This window comes from Chroicocephalus ridibundus, chromosome 30 (genome assembly GCF_963924245.1).
Source record: "Chroicocephalus ridibundus chromosome 30, bChrRid1.1, whole genome shotgun sequence".
NCBI classification, from domain to species: domain Eukaryota; kingdom Metazoa; phylum Chordata; class Aves; order Charadriiformes; family Laridae; genus Chroicocephalus; species Chroicocephalus ridibundus.
Window position 1 is genome coordinate 444,979 of NC_086313.1, and position 21,115 is coordinate 466,093.

The 21,115-nt window shown below is 66.6% G+C and overlaps 2 protein-coding genes across 2 annotated transcripts; one reads left to right on the forward strand and one right to left on the reverse strand.

Moving 5' to 3' along the window:
* Positions 1-504: 504 nt before the first annotated feature.
* On the reverse strand, positions 505-3,078 carry NDUFB11 (NADH:ubiquinone oxidoreductase subunit B11). Its single transcript, XM_063319111.1, has 3 exons — positions 2,895-3,078; positions 2,100-2,230; positions 505-788 (listed from the first exon to the last, which is right to left on the reverse strand). Exons 1-3 carry the CDS (start codon positions 3,039-3,041, stop codon positions 662-664), a joined length of 405 nt encoding a protein of 134 aa, XP_063175181.1. The 5' UTR covers positions 3,042-3,078; the 3' UTR covers positions 505-661.
* A 265-nt stretch (positions 3,079-3,343) lies between these two features.
* Positions 3,344-19,586, forward strand: LOC134508040 (RNA-binding protein 10-like; the record flags this gene model as incomplete). Its single annotated transcript, XM_063319110.1, has 16 exons — positions 3,344-3,411; positions 4,447-4,511; positions 4,915-5,071; positions 5,558-5,743; positions 6,487-6,556; positions 8,792-8,865; positions 11,234-11,320; positions 13,034-13,094; positions 13,771-13,926; positions 14,763-14,923; positions 15,981-16,078; positions 16,984-17,083; positions 17,539-17,742; positions 18,237-18,386; positions 18,905-19,001; positions 19,495-19,586. Coding segments are annotated over exons 2-16 (1,710 nt in total), but the record flags the coding sequence as incomplete, so codon positions are not given.
* Positions 19,587-21,115: the final 1,529 nt, after the last annotated feature.

Below are 21,115 nucleotides of genomic sequence, written 5' to 3' on the forward strand. Positions count from 1 at the left end.
TAGGGGCCTGTTGCGGCCTATAGGGCCTTATAGTGGGCTATAGGGGACCTAGAGATGGTAATGGGGGTCTGGGGGGCCCTATAAAGTCATACAGGGGCCTATGGATATGTGGGGGGGGGGCGTCGGGGCTTATGGGGGGCCTGAGGGGTTGTAGGGGCCTATGGGGGAATCTGTAGGGCCGGGGTAGGGCTATAGCAGCCTATGGGGGGTGGGTGATGGGGGGCCCCCGGAGGGCTATAGGGTGCTATAGGGGCTGGGGAGGGGGGGGGGGGCCTGTAGGGGCTCGCTGGGGAGTTATGGGGGAGCCCTATAGCTGCCCAACAGGGGCTTGAGGGGCTATAGGGCCCTATGGGGAGGGAGCTGGGGGGCCCTATAGGGGCCTGGGGTGGGGCTATAGGGGGCCATGGGGAGCTATAGGGGGGCTGGGGGGGCGGTGCTTTAGGACACAGGCATCCGGGACCCCCAACCCTCCCCCCCCTCCCCCAAAAAAAGGGGTCCCAGGCATCCGGCCGAGCCCCCATGGCTTTATTCACAGACCCACAGCGGGGACACCCGCCCCTTCCCCCCCCCACCCCCGCCAAAAAGGGAACCCGGGGGGGTGGGGGGGCACCCATGGGGTCCCAGGGGTCTGGGGGGGGGTGTGGGGGGGTGTCCCAGGGGTTCATTCCTCGGGGGGGGGCAGGGGGAGGCGAGCGGGGTCGTAATAGTTGGGGTCCAAGAGGGGCACCCCCCTCTTCTCCCGCTCCCGGATGAGGATCTCGGCTTCCCGGCGGGCCCATTGCTGCAACCTGTGGGGCAGATGTGGGGCGGGTCAGGGGGACCCCCCCTCCCCTCCCCTCCCCCCCCCCCCCACCCTGGGTGACCCACCCACACCCACCCCCCAGGGACCCGGCCATCCCTATGGACCCCTATAGCTCCCCCCGCCTTCCCCCAGTGCCCCATAGCGCCCCACAGCGCCACCCTATAGCCCCTATATATCCCCTCATAGGTTCCTGTGGAGCCCTACAGCCCCACTGGGGGTCTCCTATAGGGCCCTAGAGCCCCTATAGAGCCCCACAGGCCCCCTAGAATCCCCCTGTATCTCCCCGTAATGCCCTACAGACCCCCCCACACGCCCCCTATATCTCCTCATAGGCCCCTATAGACCCTCCAGAGTCGCCCTATGAGCCCCCTATATCCCCCCATAGGCTTCTCTAGACCCCCATAGGATTCCTCAGGGCCCCCTATACCTCCCCCTAGACCCCTATAGATCCTCAGAGATCCCTTAGAGGCTTCCTATATGCTCTCAGGACCCCTATAGACCCCCATGCCTCCCTATATCCCCTCAGAGACCCCTATAGACTCCCACGGGCTCCCTATATCCTCTCAGAGATCTTTATGGCCCCACTATATCCCATCATAGACCCCTACAGCCCCCCACAGCCCCCCTATAGCCCCTCAGAAACTCCTATAGATTCTTACGTGCCTGCTATACTCCCTCAGAGACCCCTATAGACCCCCACAGCCCCCTTGTATCCCCTTAGAGACCCCTATAGACCCCCATGGGCTCCCTATATCCCCTCAGGGAGCCTTATGGCTCCGCTATATCCCATCATAGACCCCTACAGACCCCCACGGCCCCCCTATATCCCCTTACAGACCCCTACAGACCCCCATGGGCCCCCTACATCCCCTCGGAGACCCTTATGGCTCCGCTATATCCCATCGTAGACCCCTACAGACCCCCACGGCCCCCCTATATCCCCTTACAGACCCCTACAGACCCCCATGGGCCCCCTACATCCCCTCAAGGACCCCTATAGACACTCTATATGCCCTCATAGACCCCTACACATCTCCGGAATCCCTGTAGGGGTCCCCTATATCCCCTCATAGACGCCCATTGCCCCCCCGGGGGCCCTCTATATCCCTTCCTACTCCCCCTATAGGCTTCCCCCAGCCCCCTACAGAGCCCCTAGGCCCCCCCCCCGCCCCCGGCCCCATCTTTGCCAAGCAGAGAGGAATCCTGCAACGCTCGGGGGGGCCCTCCCAAAGGCCTGGGGGCCCCCCTGAAGACCACCCCCCCCCCCCCCCCCAAGACACATGGGTGCCCCCCTCACCCGTAGTCGGGCATGTAGTGGAGGAAGACGGAGCCCAGGACAATGGCGAGGGAGATGCCGGTGAAGAAAACCGCCCGCATGTTGAGGACGTCAGCATCCGGCTCCGCCGAAAAGCCGTGGTAATCCGGGTTCTGCCAGCACCCAAACGCCCGGGTCCCTCCAGGGGTCCCCCCCACCCAGGGGTCCCCCCACCCACCCTCCAGGGGTCCAGGTGGGGAGCACCCAAACTCCCCCCCCCCCCCCCCCCCCATCCTACCCCCTTTCCCCTCCTGGATGGGCTTTAAGCCCCGCCCCTGCCTCTTAGGCCCCGCCCCCGCCTCTTAGGCCCCGCCCCCTCCCCAGCCACCCCATAAAAGGTGAGCTGTGCTAAGCCCCACCCCCTGAGATCAGGCCACGCCCCCCTCTAAGCCCCGCCCACCAATAAGCCCCGCCCCCTTCCACCCTAAGCCACGCCCCCACCTCACACGCCCCATTCATGAGCCCCGCCCTCAGCCAATGAGCGCAGGGCAAAGCCCCTCCCACCAGAAGCCCCGCCCCCAGCCGCGCCCATCCAATCAGCGCTGCGCAACCCCAGCCCCTTCACCACGCCGCTCCCCCTCCCGAAGCCCCCCCTCCAGCCTCCCGCCCATCCAATCAGCGGAGCGCAAACCCCGCCCCTTCACTACGCCCCGCCCCCGCCGCCTTGGCCCCGCCCCTCCCTCCTAGCTCCGCCCCTCCCGCCTTGCCCTTGGCCTGCCCAGGCCCCGCCCCCTCCCCCCAGCCCCTCCCCTCCCGCCCCCTCCTAGCCCCGCCCACCTTCCTCTGCGCCACCGCCATGGGCTCCTCCGGGTGGGGGTCGGCCCCCAACGGCGCCCGGGGCAGGGCCAGGGCTCCCCCCGGCCCCGCCGAGCGGCCCCGCACCCCGACCCGCAGTGCCCCCAGAGCCCTCCGCAGCGCCGCCATCTTCCCGCCGGAAGTCCCGCCTTCCCCCTTCCCCTTTTCCCCAGCTCCCGCTCCCACCAATCACAGCGCGCGGCCGCCGCGTTCCAGCCAATCACCAGGGAGCGCTTGTGCGGCGTCCCGCCTTCCCGCCTTCAGCCAATCAGAGGCGGTCGCCGGCGCGCTGACCACTCCCATCGCTCCTTCCCTCAGAGCTGGTCCCGTCCCCCACGGCGGCGCGGACCAATGAGAGGGGCTGATCCGCGGAGTGGCGGGCCTCCGGTCCAATGGGAGCGCGGCGCGGCCGGGCGCGGGCGCGCGGGGCGGGGCGGGCGCGGCGCGGCCGGCGCCATTTTGCCGGTCGGGCTCGGCGGCGGCGGAGCGACGAGGACAGGTCGGGGCCTACCGGCGGAGGGGCGGGGCTTACCGGAGAGGGGCGAGGCTTACCGGGAGCCTGAGAGCAGGCGGGGATTGGCCAGAGGGGGGTGAGGGGACGGGGCCCGGCGCTGGAGGCTGCCGGAGGGGCGGGGCCTTGTATGCTAATGAGGGGGCGGGGCCTTATCCTCTGGGCTAGGTCCCAGTTCATCCCAGTTCCCTTACAGTGACCCCCCCCCCAGTTACCCACCCAGCGCTTCCCAGTACTTCCCAGTACACCTCCAGATGCCCCCCGGTGCCTCCCAGTGCTCCCCAGTGTCTCCCAGAACCCCACCAGGTCATCCCAGTGCTCCCCAGTCCTTCCCAGTGTCCCCTAGTGCCTCCCAGTTGGCTCCCAATGTCTCCCAGTACCCCCCCAGTCCCTCCCAGTGCCCCTCGGTGCCTCCCAGTTGTGCCTCAGTGCCTCCCAGTACCACCCCCCCGCCAGGTCATCCCAGTGCCCCCCAGGGCCTCCCAGTCTCCCACCAGTTCATCCCAGTCCTTCCCAGTGCCACCCAGGGCCTCCCAGTTGTCTCCTAGTGCCTCCTAGAGCCCCACCAGGTTATCCCAGTGACCCCCAGTACCCCACCAGTTCATACCAGTCCTCCCTAGTGCCCACCAGTGCCTCCCAGTTGTCTCCCAGTGCCTCTCAGTACCCTCCTAGGTCATCCCAGTCCCTCCCAGTGTCCCCCAGTGCCTCCCAGCTGTCCCCCAGTGCCACCCCAGGTCATCTCAGTCCCTCCCAGTGCGTCCCAGTACCACCTGAAGTCATCCCAATGCCTCCCAGTATGACCCCAGGTCATCCCAGTCCCTCCCAGTGCCCCTTGGTGCCTCCAAGGTGTCCCCCAGTGCCTCCCAGTACCACGCCAGGTCATCCCAGTACCTCCCAGTCCAGCCCAGTTGCCCCCCCAGCTCATTCCAATCCCTCCCAGTGCCTCCTAGTTGCCCCCCAATACCTCCCAGTACCCCTCCAACTCCTCCCAGTCACTCCCAGTTTTTTCCTACCCCTTCCCAGTCCGTCCCAGTTCCCCCAGTCACGCTGTCCCCGACAGGTGCCAGCACCATGGAGTACGAGCGCAGGTAGGGGGGCCCCAAAACTGGAGACCTGGGGGGGGGGGGGAAGTGACATTTGGGGACCACCAAGGGGCGGGGGGACACACATTTGGGGCCCCTCAAGGGGAGGACAAGATTTTGGGAGATCCCCAAGGGGGGGGGACAAGATTTTGGGAGATCCCCAAGGGGGGGGTGGGGACATTGGGGACCCCTGGGGGGGTGGGGGACATTTGGGGACCCCTGGGGGGGGTTGGGGACATTTGGGGATACCATGGGGTGGACATGGGGAGGTGGGGGACATTTGGGGACCCCCGAGGGGGGAGGGGACATTGGGGACCCCTAGGGGGGTGGGGGACATTTGAGGACCCCTGGGGGGGGGGAGGGTTGGGGACATTTGGGGACCCCCCGACGCCTTTCCCCCATCTCTCAGGGGGGGCCGTGGGGACCGGACGGGGCGCTATGGGGGGGCCCCCACCGCCCCTGAAGAAGGTTCCCGTACCCAACGGGATCACGACTATCGCGACATGGATTATCGCGGTTATGGGGGCCCCCCTGAGGGACCCCCAGCCTCGGGGACCCCCCCGCAGGTGGGTGCTGGATGCCTGGGTGCCCCCTCCAGATACTTGGGTGCCCCCCCCGGACTCCTGGGTGCCCTGAGATGGGGGTCATGGGGGGGTTATGGAGGGGGCAGGTATTGGGGGTCACCCCTGAGTTGGTGCTGGGGTCCTCCTGGGTGACCCCCCCACACCCGAGTCCCCCCCAGACACCTGGGTGCCCCCCCAGACTCCTGGGTGCCCTGAGATGGGGGTCATGGGGGTGGTATGGGGGGGGGCATGTATTGGGGGTCACCCCTGACGTGGGTGCTGGGGTCCTCTTGGGGTGCCCCCCCAACGCCTGGGTCCCCCCCAGACACCTGGGTCCCCTGAGATGGGGGGGGGGGGGGATTATTGGGGGGGGCAGGGTCACCCCTGAGGTGGGTGCTGGGGTCCTCCTGGATGCCTGGGTGCCCCCCTGGACCCCTGGGTCCCCCATCCAAACACCTGACCCCCTCTTCCCGCCCCCCCCCTCCCCAGGCCTCCTACGAGGGTTCGGAGCCCCCCCGGAAGCGGGACCCACCCCCGGCACCCCCTACCTTACCCTTTGGTGCCGACGGTGACTACCGGGACCAGGATTACCGGCCTGAGGCGGCCGAGGAGGAGCCGCGGGCCAGCACCATCGTCATGCTCCGCATGCTGCCGCAGGCTGCCACCGAGAACGACGTAAGCCACGCCCCCTTTTTTGGGGGGGGAGGGGGGCGCTGGCCCTTTAAATCCCCCCACAGCCTTGGGGGCGGGGGGGGGGGGGGCAGTTTGGGCTCCCCCGGGCTGGCCTGGGAGGGATTGGCCACGCCCCCTTGCCTTGGCCACTCCCCCGCATAGCCACGCCCCCCTGTGGCCACGCCCCCTTATCCAAGCCCCGCCTTTTTTTGGGGGGGGGTGCCGGTCCTTTAAATCCCCCCCATAACCGCCTTGGGAGGGATTAGCCACGCCCCCTTGCCTTGGCCACGCCCCTCCTCAGCCACGCCCCCCGGGTCCTCCCCAATAGAGTGCCCTGGGGAATTATGACCACGCCCCCTTGTCTCAACCCCGCCCCCTTTCTGTCAAGCCACACCCCCTTCCCTCAAGGCCACGCCCCCTCCTGGGTACCTGCTTCCCTAACGCTGGGGCTCAGGATCACGTGGGTCCCCACAAACAGCCGTATCTCCCCCAAACGCCTGGGTGCCCCCCAGTCCCCTGGGTGCCCCCTTACTCCTGGGTGCTCCCCGCAGTCCCCTGGGTCCCCTCTGTCCCCTGGGTCCCTCCCCGACCCGTTTTGAGGGCTCCTGGGTGGGGGGCGAATGGGTTTGGGGGGTGTCCCAGCCACCCTGCTCTCCCCGGACGCCTGCGTGCCTGGGTCCTTGGGTGCCCCCCTGGGGTGCCGGTGTCCCTCTGATGCTGGGTGTCCGCCCCCTTTCCCCCCGCAGATCCGAGCGCAGCTGCAGGCGCAGGGAGTGCAGCCCCGCGAGGTGCGACTGATGCGCAACAAGTCCTCAGGTGAGCCCGGACCCCCGGGACGCCTTTTGGGTGGGTGGGCGTGGGGCACCCCGACCCCTAGGTCCCCTTTGGTGTGTGTGGGGGGGGCACCTGGATGCTTGAGTCCCTTATGGGGTGGGGTGAGGGAGCACCAGGCCACCCAGGTCCCTTTTTGAGGGGCACCCACCCACCTGGGGTTCTTGGGAAGAGCAGTGAGTCCCCACCATACTCGTGCCGGGGAGCACTCAGTGGTGCTGGTTCCACCCCTGGGTCACTTAAGGGTGTTGGTGCCATCCCCTAGGGGCACCCAGGGGTGCTGCGCCAGATTTGGGAGGCAGCCAGGGGTGCTGGTGTCATCTCTAGGGGTACCCAGCGGTGCCTTTTTCTCCCCAGGGACACCCATCCTCTCCCTAGGGGCACCCAGGGGTGCTGGTCCTGTCCCCAAGGGGCACCCAGGGGTGCTGCGCCAGACTTGAGGGGCACCCAGGGGTGCCGTTCCTCCCCCCAGGGGCACCCATCCTCTCCCTAGGGTCACCCAGGCGTGCTGGTCCCATCCCCAGGGGCACCTAGCGGTGCTGGTCCTCTCCCCAGGGGCACCCAGGGGTGCCGTTCCCCATGCCAGGGGCACCCATCCTCTCCCTAGGGGCACCCAGGGGTGCTGGTTCTATCTCTAGGGGCACCCAGGGGTGTCAACCTCATCGCCAGGAGTGCTCGTGGCAGATTTGGGAGGCACCCAGGGGTGCTGATCCCATCCCCAGGGGCACCCAGGGGTGCTGGTTCCATCCCCAGGGGCACCCAGGGGTGCTGTGCTGGACTTAGGGGGCACCCAGGGGTGCTGGTCCCCACCCCAGGGGCACCCAGAGGTGCCAATGCCATTCCCAGGGAGCACCCTGGGGTGCCCGTCCCCTTTCCAGGAGCACCCAGGGGTGCTGTGCCAGGCTTGGGGGGCACCCAGGGGTGCCTGTCATCTCCCCAGGGGCACCCAGGGGTGCCGGTCTTGTCCCTAGGGAGCACCCGGGGGTGCTGCGCCGCACTTAGGGGGCACCCAGGGGTGCCCATCCCCTCTCTAGGAGCACCCAGGGGTGCTGGTCCTGTTCCTCGGGGCACCCAGGGGTGCCAGTCCCCTCCCCAGGAGCACCCAGGGGTGCTGACCCGGCCCCAGGGGCACCCAGGGGTGCCGGTTCTAGCTCTAGGAGCACCCAGGGGTGCTGGTCCTGTTTCCCGGGGGCACCCAGGGGTGCCCATCCCCCTCCCCAGGAGCACCCAGGGGTGCTGCTCCCATGCCTTGGGGGCACCCAGGGGTGCCAGGCCCGTACCTGGGGGCACCCAGGGGTGCCCACCCCCTGCCTAGGAGCACCCAGGGGTGCTGACCCACAGCCCATGGAGCACCCAGGGGTGCCAGTCCTCTCCCCGGGGGCACCCAGGGGTGCCTGTCTCCTGCCCAAGGGGCACTCAGGGGTGCCGGTCCCTTCCCCAGGAGCACCCAGGGGTGCTGGTCCCCTCCCCAGGGGCACCCAGGGGTGCCGATCCCGTTGCCTGGGGGCACCCAGGGGTGCCTGTCTTCTGCCCGAGGGGCACCCGGGGGTGCCAGGGCTGCATTGGGCAGCACCTGGGGGTGCTGGTCCTGCCCTCAGGAGCACCCAGGGGTGCTGTGCCCCACCCAGGGGACACCCAGGGGTGCCCCTATCCTATCTAGGGGGTCCCAGGAGCACCCATAAGGGCTCATAGCCTACGTAGAAAGTCCCAGAGGGATTTCAGAAGCACCCACGGGTGCCCATACCCAACTCAGGACATGCAAGAGGGGTTCCAGAAGCACCCATGGGTGCCCATACCCAGCCTAGGGAGGTCCCAGGAGCACCCATGGGTGCTCATATCCAGCCCAAGGTGTCCTGGGGGGATGCTAGGGGCACCCATGGGTGTCTGTACCCAACCCAGGAGTTCCCAGGGGACGTCCATCCCTTACTGAGGGGGTGCCGGGACCACCCATGGGTGCCCGTCCTCACCCCAAAGCGTTCTGGGGAGTCCCAGGAGCCCCTATAGGCGCCCGTACCCAAACGTGGGGGGTCCCAGGAGCACCCATGGGTGCCTGTATCCATCTTTGGGGGTCCCGGGAGGCACCCATGGGTGCCCACGCCCACCCCATTGGCTCCCAACGGACACCCATACCCCAGACTGGGGGGCGGGGGGGAGGGTGGGGGCACCCATGGGTGCTCTCCCTGACCCCCACCCCCCCCCAACCCCCCCCCCCATTTCCAGGTCAGAGCCGTGGCTTCGCCTTCGTGGAGTTCCACCACCTGCAGGACGCGGCGCGGTGGATGGACGCCAACCAGGTCCCTCCTGCACGACGGGGTGGGGGTGGGGGTGGGGGTGGGGGGGGGTTGGGTGCTGGGGACGCACCCCCCCCCCCCCCCCCCGAAATGGCTGGGTCCCTTCTGCGGTCGTTAACTGGGGTTTAATGGTCCGTACTGGTGGCGCGGGGGGCTGGGTCGGCGTCTTCTTGTTCATGGCGGCACTCTCGTGCGAGACCCTTGTGCACGACCCTTATGCAACACCCTTGTGCACCCTTGTGCACAACCCTCGTGCGAGACCCTCGTGCGAGACCCTCGTGCGAGATGCTTGTGCGTGACCCTCATGTGAGACCCTTGTGCAGCCTCGTGCAAGAGCCTCGCGCGAGACCCTTGTGCGCGACCCGTATGCAACACCCTTGTGCACCCTTGTTCACAACCCTCGTGCGAGACCCTTGTGCGTCCTCGTGCGAGACCCTTGTGCATGACCCTCACGTGAGACCCTTGTGCACCTTTGTGCAAGATCCTCGTGCAAGACCCTTGTGCACAACCCTTATGCGACACCCTTGTGCACCCTCATGCAAGACCCTTCTGCACCCTCGTGCACAACCCTCGTGCGAGACCCTCATGCGAGACCCTCGTGCACGACCCTCGTGCGAGACCCTCGTGCGAGATCCTTGTGCAGCCTCGTGTGAGACTTTGAGCGCCCTGTGTGAGACCCTTGTGAGATGCTTGTGCACGCTCATGTAAGACCCTTGTGCGAGCCCTTGTGCCAGCATCGCACGTGGCCTTTGCGTGTCCCCGTGCGAGACCCTCCTGCGAGACCCGTGTGATATCCACGTACGAGACCCTCGTGTGAGGCCCTTGTGCGAGCTCTTGTGCCGGTGTCACACGTGGCCTCTTTGCGCAGCCTCATGCGAGATCTGAGGCCCTTGTGCACCCTCGTGCGAGACCCTCGTGTGAGGCCCTTGTGTGATCCTTGTGTGTGACCCTCATGCACCTCGTGCGAAACCCTCGTGCAAGCCCTTGTGCGACGGGACCTGTGCTTGTTCTTCATGTGCGACCCTCGTGTAAGACCCTCCTGTGACCCTCGTGTGAGCTCTTGTGCACCCTCGTGCGAGAGCTGTGAGAGCCTTGTGCACCCTCGTGCGAGCCCTGGTACAAGCCCGGGTGTGCTCTTGTGCGAGCCCCGGTGCTTGGGTGGGTGTGAGCCCTCGTGACCCCTCGTGCAAGCCCTGGTGCGAGCCCTAGCGTGAGCTGTGATGGCCGTGCGAGCCCTGGTGCATCCTGGTGTGAGCCCTGCTGCAAGCCCTGGTGCAAGCCCTGGTGCGAGGGATGTGTGAAGGGGGGTGCAAGCCCCGGTGCGAGGCCTTGTGACCCCTCGTGCGAGCCCTGGTGCCTGCCAGTGTGAGCCCTGGTGTGAGGTCTCACACCGCCTCGTGCAAGCCCTGGTGCGAGCCCTCGTGTCCTTCTGGTGTGAGCCCTGCTGTGAGACCTTGCGCCCTCGTGCGAGCCCTGCGTGAGCCCTCGTGCAAGTTTGGTGAGCGGCCTTGTGTCCCCTCGTGCAAGCCCTGGTGCCTCCCGCTATGGACCCTGGTGCGAGGCCTCATGCGAGGCCTTGTGCTATCTCGTGCAAAGCCTGGAGTGACGCCCTCGTGCGAGCCCTTTGTGAGCCCTGGTGCCCCCCAGTGCGAACCCTCGTGTGAGCCCTCGTGCCTCTTGCTGCGAGCCCTTGTCTGAGCCCTCGTGCGAGCCCTGGTGTCCCCTGCTGTGAAAGCCGTGTGAGGGTGGGTGTGAGCCCTCGTGCGAGCCCTCGTGCCCCTCCCCCCACGTGAGCTCTGGTGCAAAAACTTCGTGTGAGCCCTCGTGTCAGCTCTGGTGGCCTCTGGTGCGAGCCCTGGTGCGAGCCCTGGTGCGAGCCCTCGTGCCTGTCCTGGTGCAGTCTGGTGTGCCCCTCTCGTGCAAGCCCTCGTGCAAGAGCCACGCGAGAGTGGGGGCAAGGCCTGGCGCGAGCCCTCCTGCCTGCCTTGTGCGAGTCCTCGTGCAAGCCCTGGTGCTCCCCCCACGAGCCCCGGTGCGAGCCCTGGTTTGATCCCTCGTGACCCCGTCGTGCAAGGCCCCGTGCGAGTGCTGGCGTGCCCCGCTATGAGTCCTGGTGCGATTCCTGGTGGGATCCCTCCTGCCGCCCTTGTGCGAGCTCTCGTGCGAGCCCGGGTGCCCCCCTGGTGCCCGCCTCATGCAAGCCCTTACACGAGCCCTCGTGCGAGCCCTGGTGCCCCCCCTATCAGCCCTTATGGGAGCCCTGGTGCCCCCCTTGGTCCCCCCCCGGTGTCCCTCCGGTGCCCCCCTCGTGCCAGCCCTCGTGCGAGCCCTGGTGCGAGCGTGTGTTGTGTGTCCCCCCCTCCCCAAGCAGCAGGGGCTGAGCCTGTTGGGGCAGCGCGTCTCCCTCCACTACAGCGACCCCAAGCCCAAGATCAACGAGGACTGGCTCTGCGCCAAGGTGGGGGGGGGCACTGGGAGGGACTGGGAGGGTCTTATGGGGGTCCTGGGGGGGTCGGGGGGGGGGGGATTGGGGGGTCTGGGGGGGGTTATGGGGGTCTTGGGGGGGGATTGGAGGGTTCTGGAGGGAATTAGGGGGTTTGGGGGGGGTTTATGGGGGTCCTGGGGGGGGATTGGGGGTCTGGGGGGGGTTATGGGGGTCCTGGGGGGGGGGGGCATTAAGGATGTGAGGGTCTCATGGGGGTTATGGGGGTCCTGGGGGGGAGATTAGGGGGTCTGGGGGGGGTTAAGGGGGTCTTGGGGGGGGATTGGGGGGTCTGGGGGGAAATTAGAGGGACTGGGGGGGGGTTTATGGGAGTCCTGGGGGGGGATTTGGGGGTCTGGGGGGGGTTAAGGGGGTCTTGGGGGGGGATTGGGGGGTCTGGGGGGAAATTAGAGGGACTGGGGGGGGGTTTATGGGGGTCCGGGGGGGGGATTAGGGGGTCTGGGGGAGGTTTATGGGGGTCCTGGGGGGGGGGGATTAAGGATTTGAGGGTCTCATGGGGTTATGGGGGGCCTGGGGAGGAGATTAGAGGGTCTGGGGGGGGTTAAGGGGGTCTTGGGGGGGGGTCAGGGGGTCTGGGGGGGGTTAAGGGGGTTTTGGGGGGGGATTGGGGTTCTGGGGGAGGTTTATGGGGGTCCTGGGGGGGGGGGGATTAAGGATGTGAGGGTCTCATGGGGGTTATGGGGGTCCTGGGGGGGAGATTAGGGGGTCTTGGGGGGGGATTAGGGGGTCTGGGGGGGGTTAAGGGGGTTTTGGGGGGGGATTGGGGGGTCTGGGGGGATTTATGGGGGTCTTGAGGGGGATTAGGGCATCCTGGGGGGAAATTAGAGGGACTGGGGGGGGGTTAGGGGGGTCCTGAGGGGGGATTAGGGAGTCTGGGGGTCTCATGGGGGTTATGGGGGTCCTGGGGGGGAGATTAGGGGGTTTGGGGGGGGTTATGGGGGTCCTGGGGGGGCATTGGGGGGTTCTGGAGGGAATTAGGGAGTTTGGAGGGGGTGTATGAGGGTCCGGGGGGGGGATTATGGGGGTCTTGGGGGGGATTAGGGGGTCTGGGGGAGGTTTATGGGGGTCCTGGGGAGGGGGATTAAGGGTCTGAGGGTTTTATGGAGGTTATGGAGGTCCTGGGGGGGGATTGGGAGGTCTGGGGGGGGGTTTATGGGGGTTTTGGGGGGGGATTGGGGGGTCTGGGGGGGGTTAAGGGGGTCTTGGGGGGGATTGGGGGGTCTGGGGGAAATTAGAGGGACTGGGGGGGTTTATGGGGGTCCTGGGGGGGATTAGGGGGTCTGGGGGTCTCGTGGGGGTTATGGGGGTCCTGGGGGGGGATTAGGGGGTCTGGGGGAGGTTTATGGGGGTCCTGGGGGGGGGGATTAAGGGTCTGAGGGTCTCATGGGGGTTATGGGGGTCCTGGGGGGGAGATTAGGGGGTTTGGGGGGGTTTATGGCAGCCCTGAGGGGGATTAGGGGTGCTGGGGGGAGTTATGGGGGTGTTTTGGGGGTCCTGGGTGGGGGATTAGGGGTCTGGGGGGGTCCTGGAGGGTTTTGGGAGGGTCCTGGGGGTGTTTTGGGGGCTTCTAGGGGGGTTTAAAGGGGTCTTGGGGGGGATTTGGGGGTCCGGGGTGGGGGGGGGCAGAGCATTTTGGCGTCTAACGGGGTATTTTTGGGGGGGGGGCAGTGTGGGGTGCAGAATTTCAAGCGGCGGGAGAAGTGCTTCAAGTGCGGCGTTCCCAAAGCTGGTGAGTGGCCCCAAAACCCCCCCCTTTCACCCCAAAAAACCCTTGGCTGTCCCCCCCCCCCCCCCGCACCCCATCGAGACTCCCTTAAACTGCCCCAAAAATACCCCTTTCGCCCCCAAAATACCCCCTCAAAAAAACGCTGCCGGAGAGGAATTTCGAGGGGGGGGGTGGGAATCGGGGATTTGGGGGGGAGTTATGAATTTGGGGGGGCAGGTGGGAAACTTGAGCGGCGGGGGGGATTTTGGGGTTGAACCCCCCAATTTTGGGGTCCCAATCCCCCAGATTTGGGGGTTCCCCCCCCAATTTTGGGGTTCCCCCCCCAATTTTGGGCTCCCAACCCCCAAATATGGGGCTCTACCGCCCGATTTAGGGGTCCCGCCCCCCAAATTTGGGGCCCCACCCTGCATTTTTCGGGTCCCACCCCCCGATTTTGGGTTTCAACCCCCCAATTTTGGGGTCCAACCCCCCAGATTTTGGGGTTTGCCCCCCAAATTCGGGGTGCTATCTCCCAAATATGGGGCTCAAGCCTCTGATTTGGGGGGTTCCCCCCCCAATTTTGGGTCCCACCCCCTGATTTTGGGTTCAACCCCCCCAGTTTTGGGGTTCACCCCCGCATTTTTGGGGTCCAGCTGCTGACCTTGGCGGGGGGGGGGGGCGGGTATTTTTTGGGGTGCAGAAGCGGAACAACGAGGTCCAGGGGGGCCCCGCCCGGAGCTGGTGCCGGGGGGGGGGGGGCTTCTCCCCCTCCCCCAACCTTATGCCCCCACCCTGGGGGGGGCCCCTGGGGGGGCCCAAAGTGGGACCGAACCCGGAGCTGATAACGCCAATGACAGTGAGTTTTGGGGGCGGTGGGGGGGGGGAGTTTGGGGTTGATGTGGGTCTGGGGGGGGTGGGGGGGCTCCAGGGAGGGAAGGAATTTGGGGGGCTAATGGGGGTCCCGGGGGGGTTATGGGGGTCCTGGGGGGAGCTATGGGGGGTTACGGGGGTCCGGTGGGGGGTTATGGGTAGGTCTGGGGGGGGTTTATGGGGGTCCTGGGGCGGGGGGGGGACCTGGGTACCCCTCTGTGGCTACCTGAGTCGTCCCCCCCCATCTGGGGGCCCCCTTGGCTACCTGAGGGAACCCTTGACCACCTGGGGGACCCCTTGGCTACCTGAGGGACCGCTTTGGCTACTGCTTTTCATTTCTAACCCCTCCTCGGTGCCCCCCCGATCACCTGGGGTCCCCCCAGCTGTCTGCGTCCCCCCCCCTTTTGGCTACTCGGATGCCCCCCCCCAGCCACCTGGGGGACCCCTTGACCACCTGGGGGACCCCTTGGCTACCTGAGGGACCCCTTTGGCTACCTGCCTTTCATTTCTAACCCCCCCCTTTCCCCCCCTCAAACACCTGCGTCCTCCCCAGATCCCTTCATTCCCCCCCCCCCCCCCCCCCCCCCCCAACAGGGTGAACCCTGGGCTACCTGAGGGACCCCTTTGGCTACCTGCCTTTCATTTCTAACCCCCCCCCCCCCAAACACGTGGGTCCCCCCAGCTCCCTGTTCCCCCCCCTCCTCTTTGCCTACTTGGGTGCCCCACCTCCACCACCTGGGGGACCCCTTGGCTACCTGAGGGACCCCTTTGGCTACCTGCCTTTCATTTTGGACCCCCTCTCCCCCCCCCCCCCATCACTAGCCATCATCCTGCGGAACCTGCACCCCCAGAGCAGCCTGGAGTCCATCCTGGCCGCCCTGGCCCCTTTCGCCGCCCTCTCGGCCGCCAACGTCCGCGTCATCAAGGACCGACAGACGCAGCTCAACCGCGGCTTCGCCTTCGTCCAGCTGGCCACCATCGTGGTGGGTGGCCCCCCCCAACCCCCCCACTTCTATAGGGTGCCCTCCCCCCACCCGGGTGCCTTCTATAGGGTGCTCTGCATGCATCGGTGTTCTCTATAGGGTGCCCTGAACACCTGGCTGCTTTCTATAGGGTGTTCCGGATGCCTGGGTGCTTTCTATAGGGTGCCCCGCGTGTCTGGGTGCTTTCTATAGGGTGCCCCCCACACTTGGGTACCCTCTATGGGGTGCTACAGGTGCCTTCTATAGGGTGCTCTGGACGCTCGGGGGCTTTCTGAAGGGGGTCCCAGGTGCGTGGGTGCCTTCTACAGGGGGGCACGGACACGTGGGTGCCTTCTATACCATCTCCTAGATGGGTGGATCCCCTCTATAGGGTGCCCCCCTCATCCAGCTCCCTTCTATAGGGTGCTCTGGATGCCTGGGTGCTTTCTATCGGGTGTCACGGCCGCCTGGGGGCGTCTTATAGGGTGCTCCTTATGTCTGGGTCCCTTCTATAGGCTGCTGTGGGTGCCTGAATGCCTTCTATAGGGTGCTCTGGACACCCGGGTGCTTTCTATAGGGTGCCCCCCATGCCTGGGTCACTTCTGTAGGGTGCTCCGGATGCCTGGGTGCCTTCTATAGGGTGCTCTGGACACCCAGGTGCCTTCTATAGGGTGCCCGCTGTGCCTGGGTTCCTTTTATAGGGTGCTCTGGGTGCCTGAATGCCTTCTATAGGGTGCTCTGGACACCCGGGTGCCTTCTATAGGGTGCCCCCCATGCCTGGGTCACTTCTATAGGGTGTTCTGGATGCCTGGGTGCCCCCCCACGAGAGATGTGGGTCCCTTGTGGGGGGGTCCCCAGATGCCTGAGTCCCTCACGGCGGGGGAGGGGGTCCCTGGACGCCCGGGTGCCCCCCAGGACACCTGGGTCCCTTCTGGGGGGGGCGGGGGTGTCCTTGGATGCCTGGGTGTCCCCCCCAGACGCCTGAGTGCCTTGGGGGGGGGTGGGGGGGTCCCAGATGTCTGGGTGGGCCCCCCCCGGGCGCTTGGGTGTCGTGTCCATCCCCCCCCCCTCCCCGCAGGAGGCCTCCCAGCTGCTGCAGATGCTGCAGGCCCTGCACCCCCCCCTGCACATCGACGGCAAGAGCATCAACGTGGAGTTCGCCAAAGGCTCCAAGCGGTGAGGCCACGCCCCCCCCCCGCCCCCCAGGTCCCACCCCCGAGCCCCGCCCCCACCCCATAGACCCCACCCCCTGCCCTTAAATCCCGCCCCCCAGCACCCCTCGGTGGGTAGAACCCCCCTGGGGGGGACCTCAAGCCCCGTCCTCTGGCCCCAAGCCCCACCCTCACCCCAGCAAGCCCCGCCCACACCCCATAGGCCACGCCCACAACCCATAGGCTGTGCCCCCTGCCCCTAAATCCCACCCCCCGGCACCCCTCAGTGGGGAGAACCCCTCTGGGGGAGACCTCAAGGCCTGCCCCTGGTCCTAAACCCCGCCCACAAGCCCCAAGCCCCGCCCCCACCCCATAGACCCCACCCCCTGCCCTTAAATCCCGCCCCCCAGCACCCCTCAGTGGGTAGAACCCCCCTGGGGGGGACCTCAAGCCCCGCCCTCACCCCAGCAAGCCCCGCCCACACCCCACAGGCCACGCCCACAACCCATAGGCCATGCCCCCTGCCCTTAAATCCCGCCCCCCAGCACCCCTCAGTGGGTAGAACGCCTCGGGGGGGGTGGCCTTAAGCCCCACCCCCTGGCCCTAAGCCACACCCCCACCCCAGCAAGCCCCACCCACAACCCGTAGACCCCGCCCACAACCCATAGGCCATGCCCCCTGCCCCTAAATCCCGCCCCCCGGCACCCCTGAGTGGTTAAAATCCCTTACGGGGGCCTCAAGCTCCACCCCTAAGCCCCGCCCCACCCCAAAACCACGCCCACAAGCCCCAAGCCACTCCCCCTGCCCTGAGGCCCCGCCCCCCAGCCAAGCTCAGCCAATGGAGCAGCTCTAGGGGAGACCCCAGGCCCCGCCCCCTGCCCCAGGCCCCGCCCCTCTAAGCCGCACCCCCTGACGAGGCCCCGCCCCCAGGGAGGTGCAGGGGGCGGGGCCAGGGGAGGGCACGCCCCGTGCCAGCGCTGCTTCCGTGGCCTCGACTGCCATCGCCGCCGCCCAATGGGCGCTCTCCCAGGTGGGCGGGGCCGGGGGGGGCGGGCCAATGAGGGAAGGGGTTGGGGAGGGCCTTGGAAGCTGGGGGCGGGGCTTGGAAAGCTGGGGGCGGGGCCTTCATGGAGGGGGTGGGCTTAGGTTTGGGGGCAGGGCTTAGACTAAGTGGGTGGGGCTTGGGGGCCTGGGGGCGGGGCTTGGCTTGGGCGGGGATTAGGACCAGGGGTGGGGTTGTAAGGGGGCGGGGCTTTGGAGTCAAGGGCGGGGCTTAGATCGGTTGGGGAGGGCTTAAGACCTGGGGGCGGGGCTTAGGACCTGGGGGGCGGGGTTTTAAATGACTGGGCGGGACTTGGGGACCTGGGGGCGGGGCTTGGGGGACCTGTGGGCGGGGCTTGTGATCTGGGGGGTGTGGTTTAGCGTGGGCGGGCCTTTCCCGGTGGGGGCGTGTCCTGACACGGCGGCCCCGCCCCCTTGTTTCAGGCGGCCCCGGGGGGGGGCGAGAGCACGTGGGCGGGGGGGGAGGAGCCTGCCGCCGACTTCGGCGCCTTCTACCAATCGGAGGAGCCCTTTGGCGGCCCCGCCCCTCCCTCTACGGCGCCGCCTACGTCAAAGGCCCCGCCCCCCCCGGCCCCGGCCCCGCCCTCGCAGGCCCCGCCCCTGCCAAGGCCGATGGCCCCGCCCCTGGTGAGTGGCCCTGGACGGGGGGAGCCGGGTTGGGGGGCACCCTATAGGAAGGAGCCAGGTATCGGGACCACCCTATAGAAGCGACCTAGATGTTGGGGGGCACCGTATAGAGGGGATCCGGGTGGGGGGGGGGCACCCTATAAAGGGGGCCCGGGAAGAGGGAACAGCCTATGGAAGAGACCCACATACGGGGGGCACCCTATAGGGAGCACCCAGCTATCGGGGGCACCCTATAGAAGGGACCCATGCGTGGGGGGCACCCTATAGAGGGGACCCAGGAAGGGGGGGGCACCCTATAGAAGGGACCCAGGAGTCTGGGGCACCCTATAGAGCGGACCCAGATCGGGGGGGGGGGGGGGGCGCACCCTATAGAGAGGACCCAAGAAGGGGGGGGCACCCTATAGAAGGGACCCAGGTGGGGTGGGGGCACCCTATAGAGAGCACCCATAGCTTGGGGGGGGGCACCCTATAGCTCTCTGCCCCCCTCCCTGCAGGCACGGAGGAGCCGACGGTGCCGGGCTTGGACCCCACGGCGGGGGGGGGAGGGGGGGGCACCTTCCCTCGCCCCCCCCTCAGGGGCCCCCCCTTACCCCTCCCCCGCTGCCGACACCCCCGCCACGACCCCCCCAGGAGCCCCCGCCCAGGTGGGTCCCCCATAAAATAGGGGGGGGGAGGGGGGGGCACGACACCTTAAAAGAGGGGGGGACATGCCAAAAAATGGGGGGGAGGCCAAAATTGGGGGGGGGGGGGACCAAAAATTGGGGGGGGGGGGGTAAAACGGGGTGGGGGACCCCAAAAATTGGGGGGGGGGGCAAATATCGGGGGTGGGTGAAAAAGGGGGGGAACCCAAAAATCTGGGGGGATGCCAAAAATAGTGGGGGGGGGCTCAAATTTGGGGGGGTCCCCAAAAGTTGGGGGGGAAGCAAAAGTTGGGGGGGGACCTAAAAGGTTGGGGGGGGGGTGTCCCCAAAATGGGGGGGGCAGAAGGGGGTGGGAGACCCCAAATATTGTGGAGGAACCCACATCTGGGGGGGGGGGGGTTGGGGGGGGTCAAAAATTTAGGGGGTGGGCCAAAATTGGGAGGGGGAGTCCCCAAGAATTGGGGGGGCGGGGGGGGGAGTAATTTTGGGGTGCTCCCCCCCCGCCCCCCCCGCCCCACCAGACCTACACGGGGTCCCTCAAGGCCGAGCCCCCCAACCTGACCCCCAGCGGGCCCCCCCCGGCCGCCCCCCCCAGCTCCGAGCCCTATGGCCAGTATCGTGAGTCGGCGGGGGGGGGGGGGGGGGGATCCTGGGGGGGCTTTTGGGGGGGTCTGGGGGGGGGGTTGGGGGGGTTTATGGCTGTTTTGGGGGGGTCCTGGGGGGGCTTTTTGGGGGGGGGGGTGTCTGTGGGGTTTGGGGGGGGGTCTGGGAGGGGGTTTGGGGGTCCTGGGGCGGTTTTGGGGGGGGGTCGGAGGGAGGTTGGGGTGGTTTTGGGGGGGTGTGGGGGGGGGGGAGTTAGGGGCCGGGGGGGGGGTCCTCGGGGGGGGGGTCCTGCAGAGTTTTTGGGGGGGGGGGAGTGTTGGGGGGGGGGTCTATGGAGGTCCTGGGGGGGGGTTGGGAGGGGTTTATGGAGGTCCTGGAGGGGGGGGGGGGGTTGGGAGGAGTTGGAGGATTTTGAGGGGGGGCCCCCAATTTTCAGGGGGGGGTCCCAAAATTTTGGGGGGGCCCCCCCCTCCTTTTTTTTGCCCCCCCCGCCCCCCCCCCCCCGCAGCGGTGCCGGACGTCTCCACGTACCAGTACGATGAGACCTCGGGCTACTACTACGACCCCCTCACTGGCCTCTACTACGACCCCCACTCCCAGGTTGGGGGGGGGCGGGGGGGGGGTGGTGGTGGGGGGGTGGGGTTTGGGCCCCCCCCCCCCCCCAACAGGTCCAATTTTGGGCGAAAAAACGGCAGTTTTGGGGTTAAAAACCTCCTTTCAAGGCTGCGAGGGGCTTTTGGGGTGTAAAACAGGGATTTGGGGGGCGTGGAAGGGGGTATTTGGGGGGGAATTGAGTGGGTTTTGGGGGTCCAGGAGCCCATTTTGGTAGCCCAAGGTCTGATTTTAGTGGTCCCGGGCTGATTTTTGGGCTGCGGGGGCCAATTTTGGTAGTCCAGGGTCTAATTTTGGTGGTCCAGGGGCGAACTTTGATGGTCCTGGGGCCAATTTTGGGGGTCTAGGGTCTGATTTTAGTGGCCCGGGGGTCAGTTTTGGTGGTCCAGGGCTGCTTTTGGTGGTCCCAGGGCTGAATTTTGGGGTCCTAGGGCCAATTTTGGTGGTCCAGGGCCTGATTTTGGTGGTCCCAGGGCTGATTTTAGGGGTCCTGAGCCCAATTTTGGGGGTCCAGGGTCTGATTTTAGTGGTCCGGGGGTCAGTTTTGGTGGTCCAGGGCTGCTTTTGGTGGTCCCAGGGCAGAATTTTGGGGTCCTAGGGCCAATTTTGGTGGTCCAGGGCCTGATTTTGGTGGTCCTGAATCCAATTTTGGTGGTCCAGGGTCTGATTTTAGTGGTCTGGGAGTCAGTTCTGGTGGTCCCGGGGCCAATTTTGGTGGTCCAGGGTCTAATTTTGGTGGTCCAGGGGCGAACTTTGATGGTCCTGGGGCCAATTTTGGGGGTCTAGGGTCTGATTTTAGTGGTCCGGGGGTCAGTTTTGGTGGACCAGGCTGCTTTTGGCAGTCCCAGGGCTGAATTTTGGGGTCCTAGGGCCAATTTTGGTGGTCCAGGGTCTGATTTTGGTGGTCCTGAATCCAATTTTGGTGGTCCAGGGTCTGATTTTATTGGCCCATGGGTCAGTTTTGGTGGTCCCAGGCTGCTTTTCGTGGTCCCAGGGCCAATTTTGGTGGTTCAGGGTCTAATTTTGGTGGTCCAGCGGCAAACTTTGATGGTCCTGGGGCCAATTTTGGGGGTCTAAGGTCTGATTTTAGTGGTCGGGGGGTCAGTTTTGGTGGTCCAGGGCTGTTTTTGGTGGTCCCAGGGCTGAATTTTGGGTCCTGGGGCCAATTTTGGTGGTCCAGAGCCTGATTTTGGTGGTCCTGAATCCAATTTTGGTGGTCCAGGCTCTGATTTTATTGGCCCGGGGGTCAGTTTTGGTGGTCCCGGGCTGCTTTTTGTGGTCCCGGGGCCAATTTTGGTGGTCCGGGGTCTGATTTTGGAGGTCCCAGGGCTGATATTGGGGGTCCTGAGCCAATTTTGGGGGTCCGGGGTCTGATTTTAGTGGTCGGGGGGTCAGTTTTGGTGGTCCAGGGCCTGATTTTGGTGGTCCCGGGGCCAATTTTGGCACTCCGGGGGGTGTTTTGGGGGGGCGTGGGAGCTGGTGTCCCCTTTTTGGGGTGCCCCCCCCCGACATCTCCC

Excerpts from the sequence above, each read along its gene's own strand:
- NDUFB11 (XM_063319111.1), bottom strand. The coding sequence starts at position 3,041 with ATGGCGGCGCTGCGGAGGGCTCTGGGGGCACTGCGGGTCGGGGTGCGG. Across the intron at positions 2,231-2,894 it reads TGGCGGTGGCGCAGAGGAAG|AACCCGGATTACCACGGCTT; the intron begins GTGGGCGGGGCT and ends GGGTGCTGGCAG. Across the intron at positions 789-2,099 it reads CACTACATGCCCGACTACGG|GTTGCAGCAATGGGCCCGCC; the intron begins GTGAGGGGGGCA and ends TCTGCCCCACAG.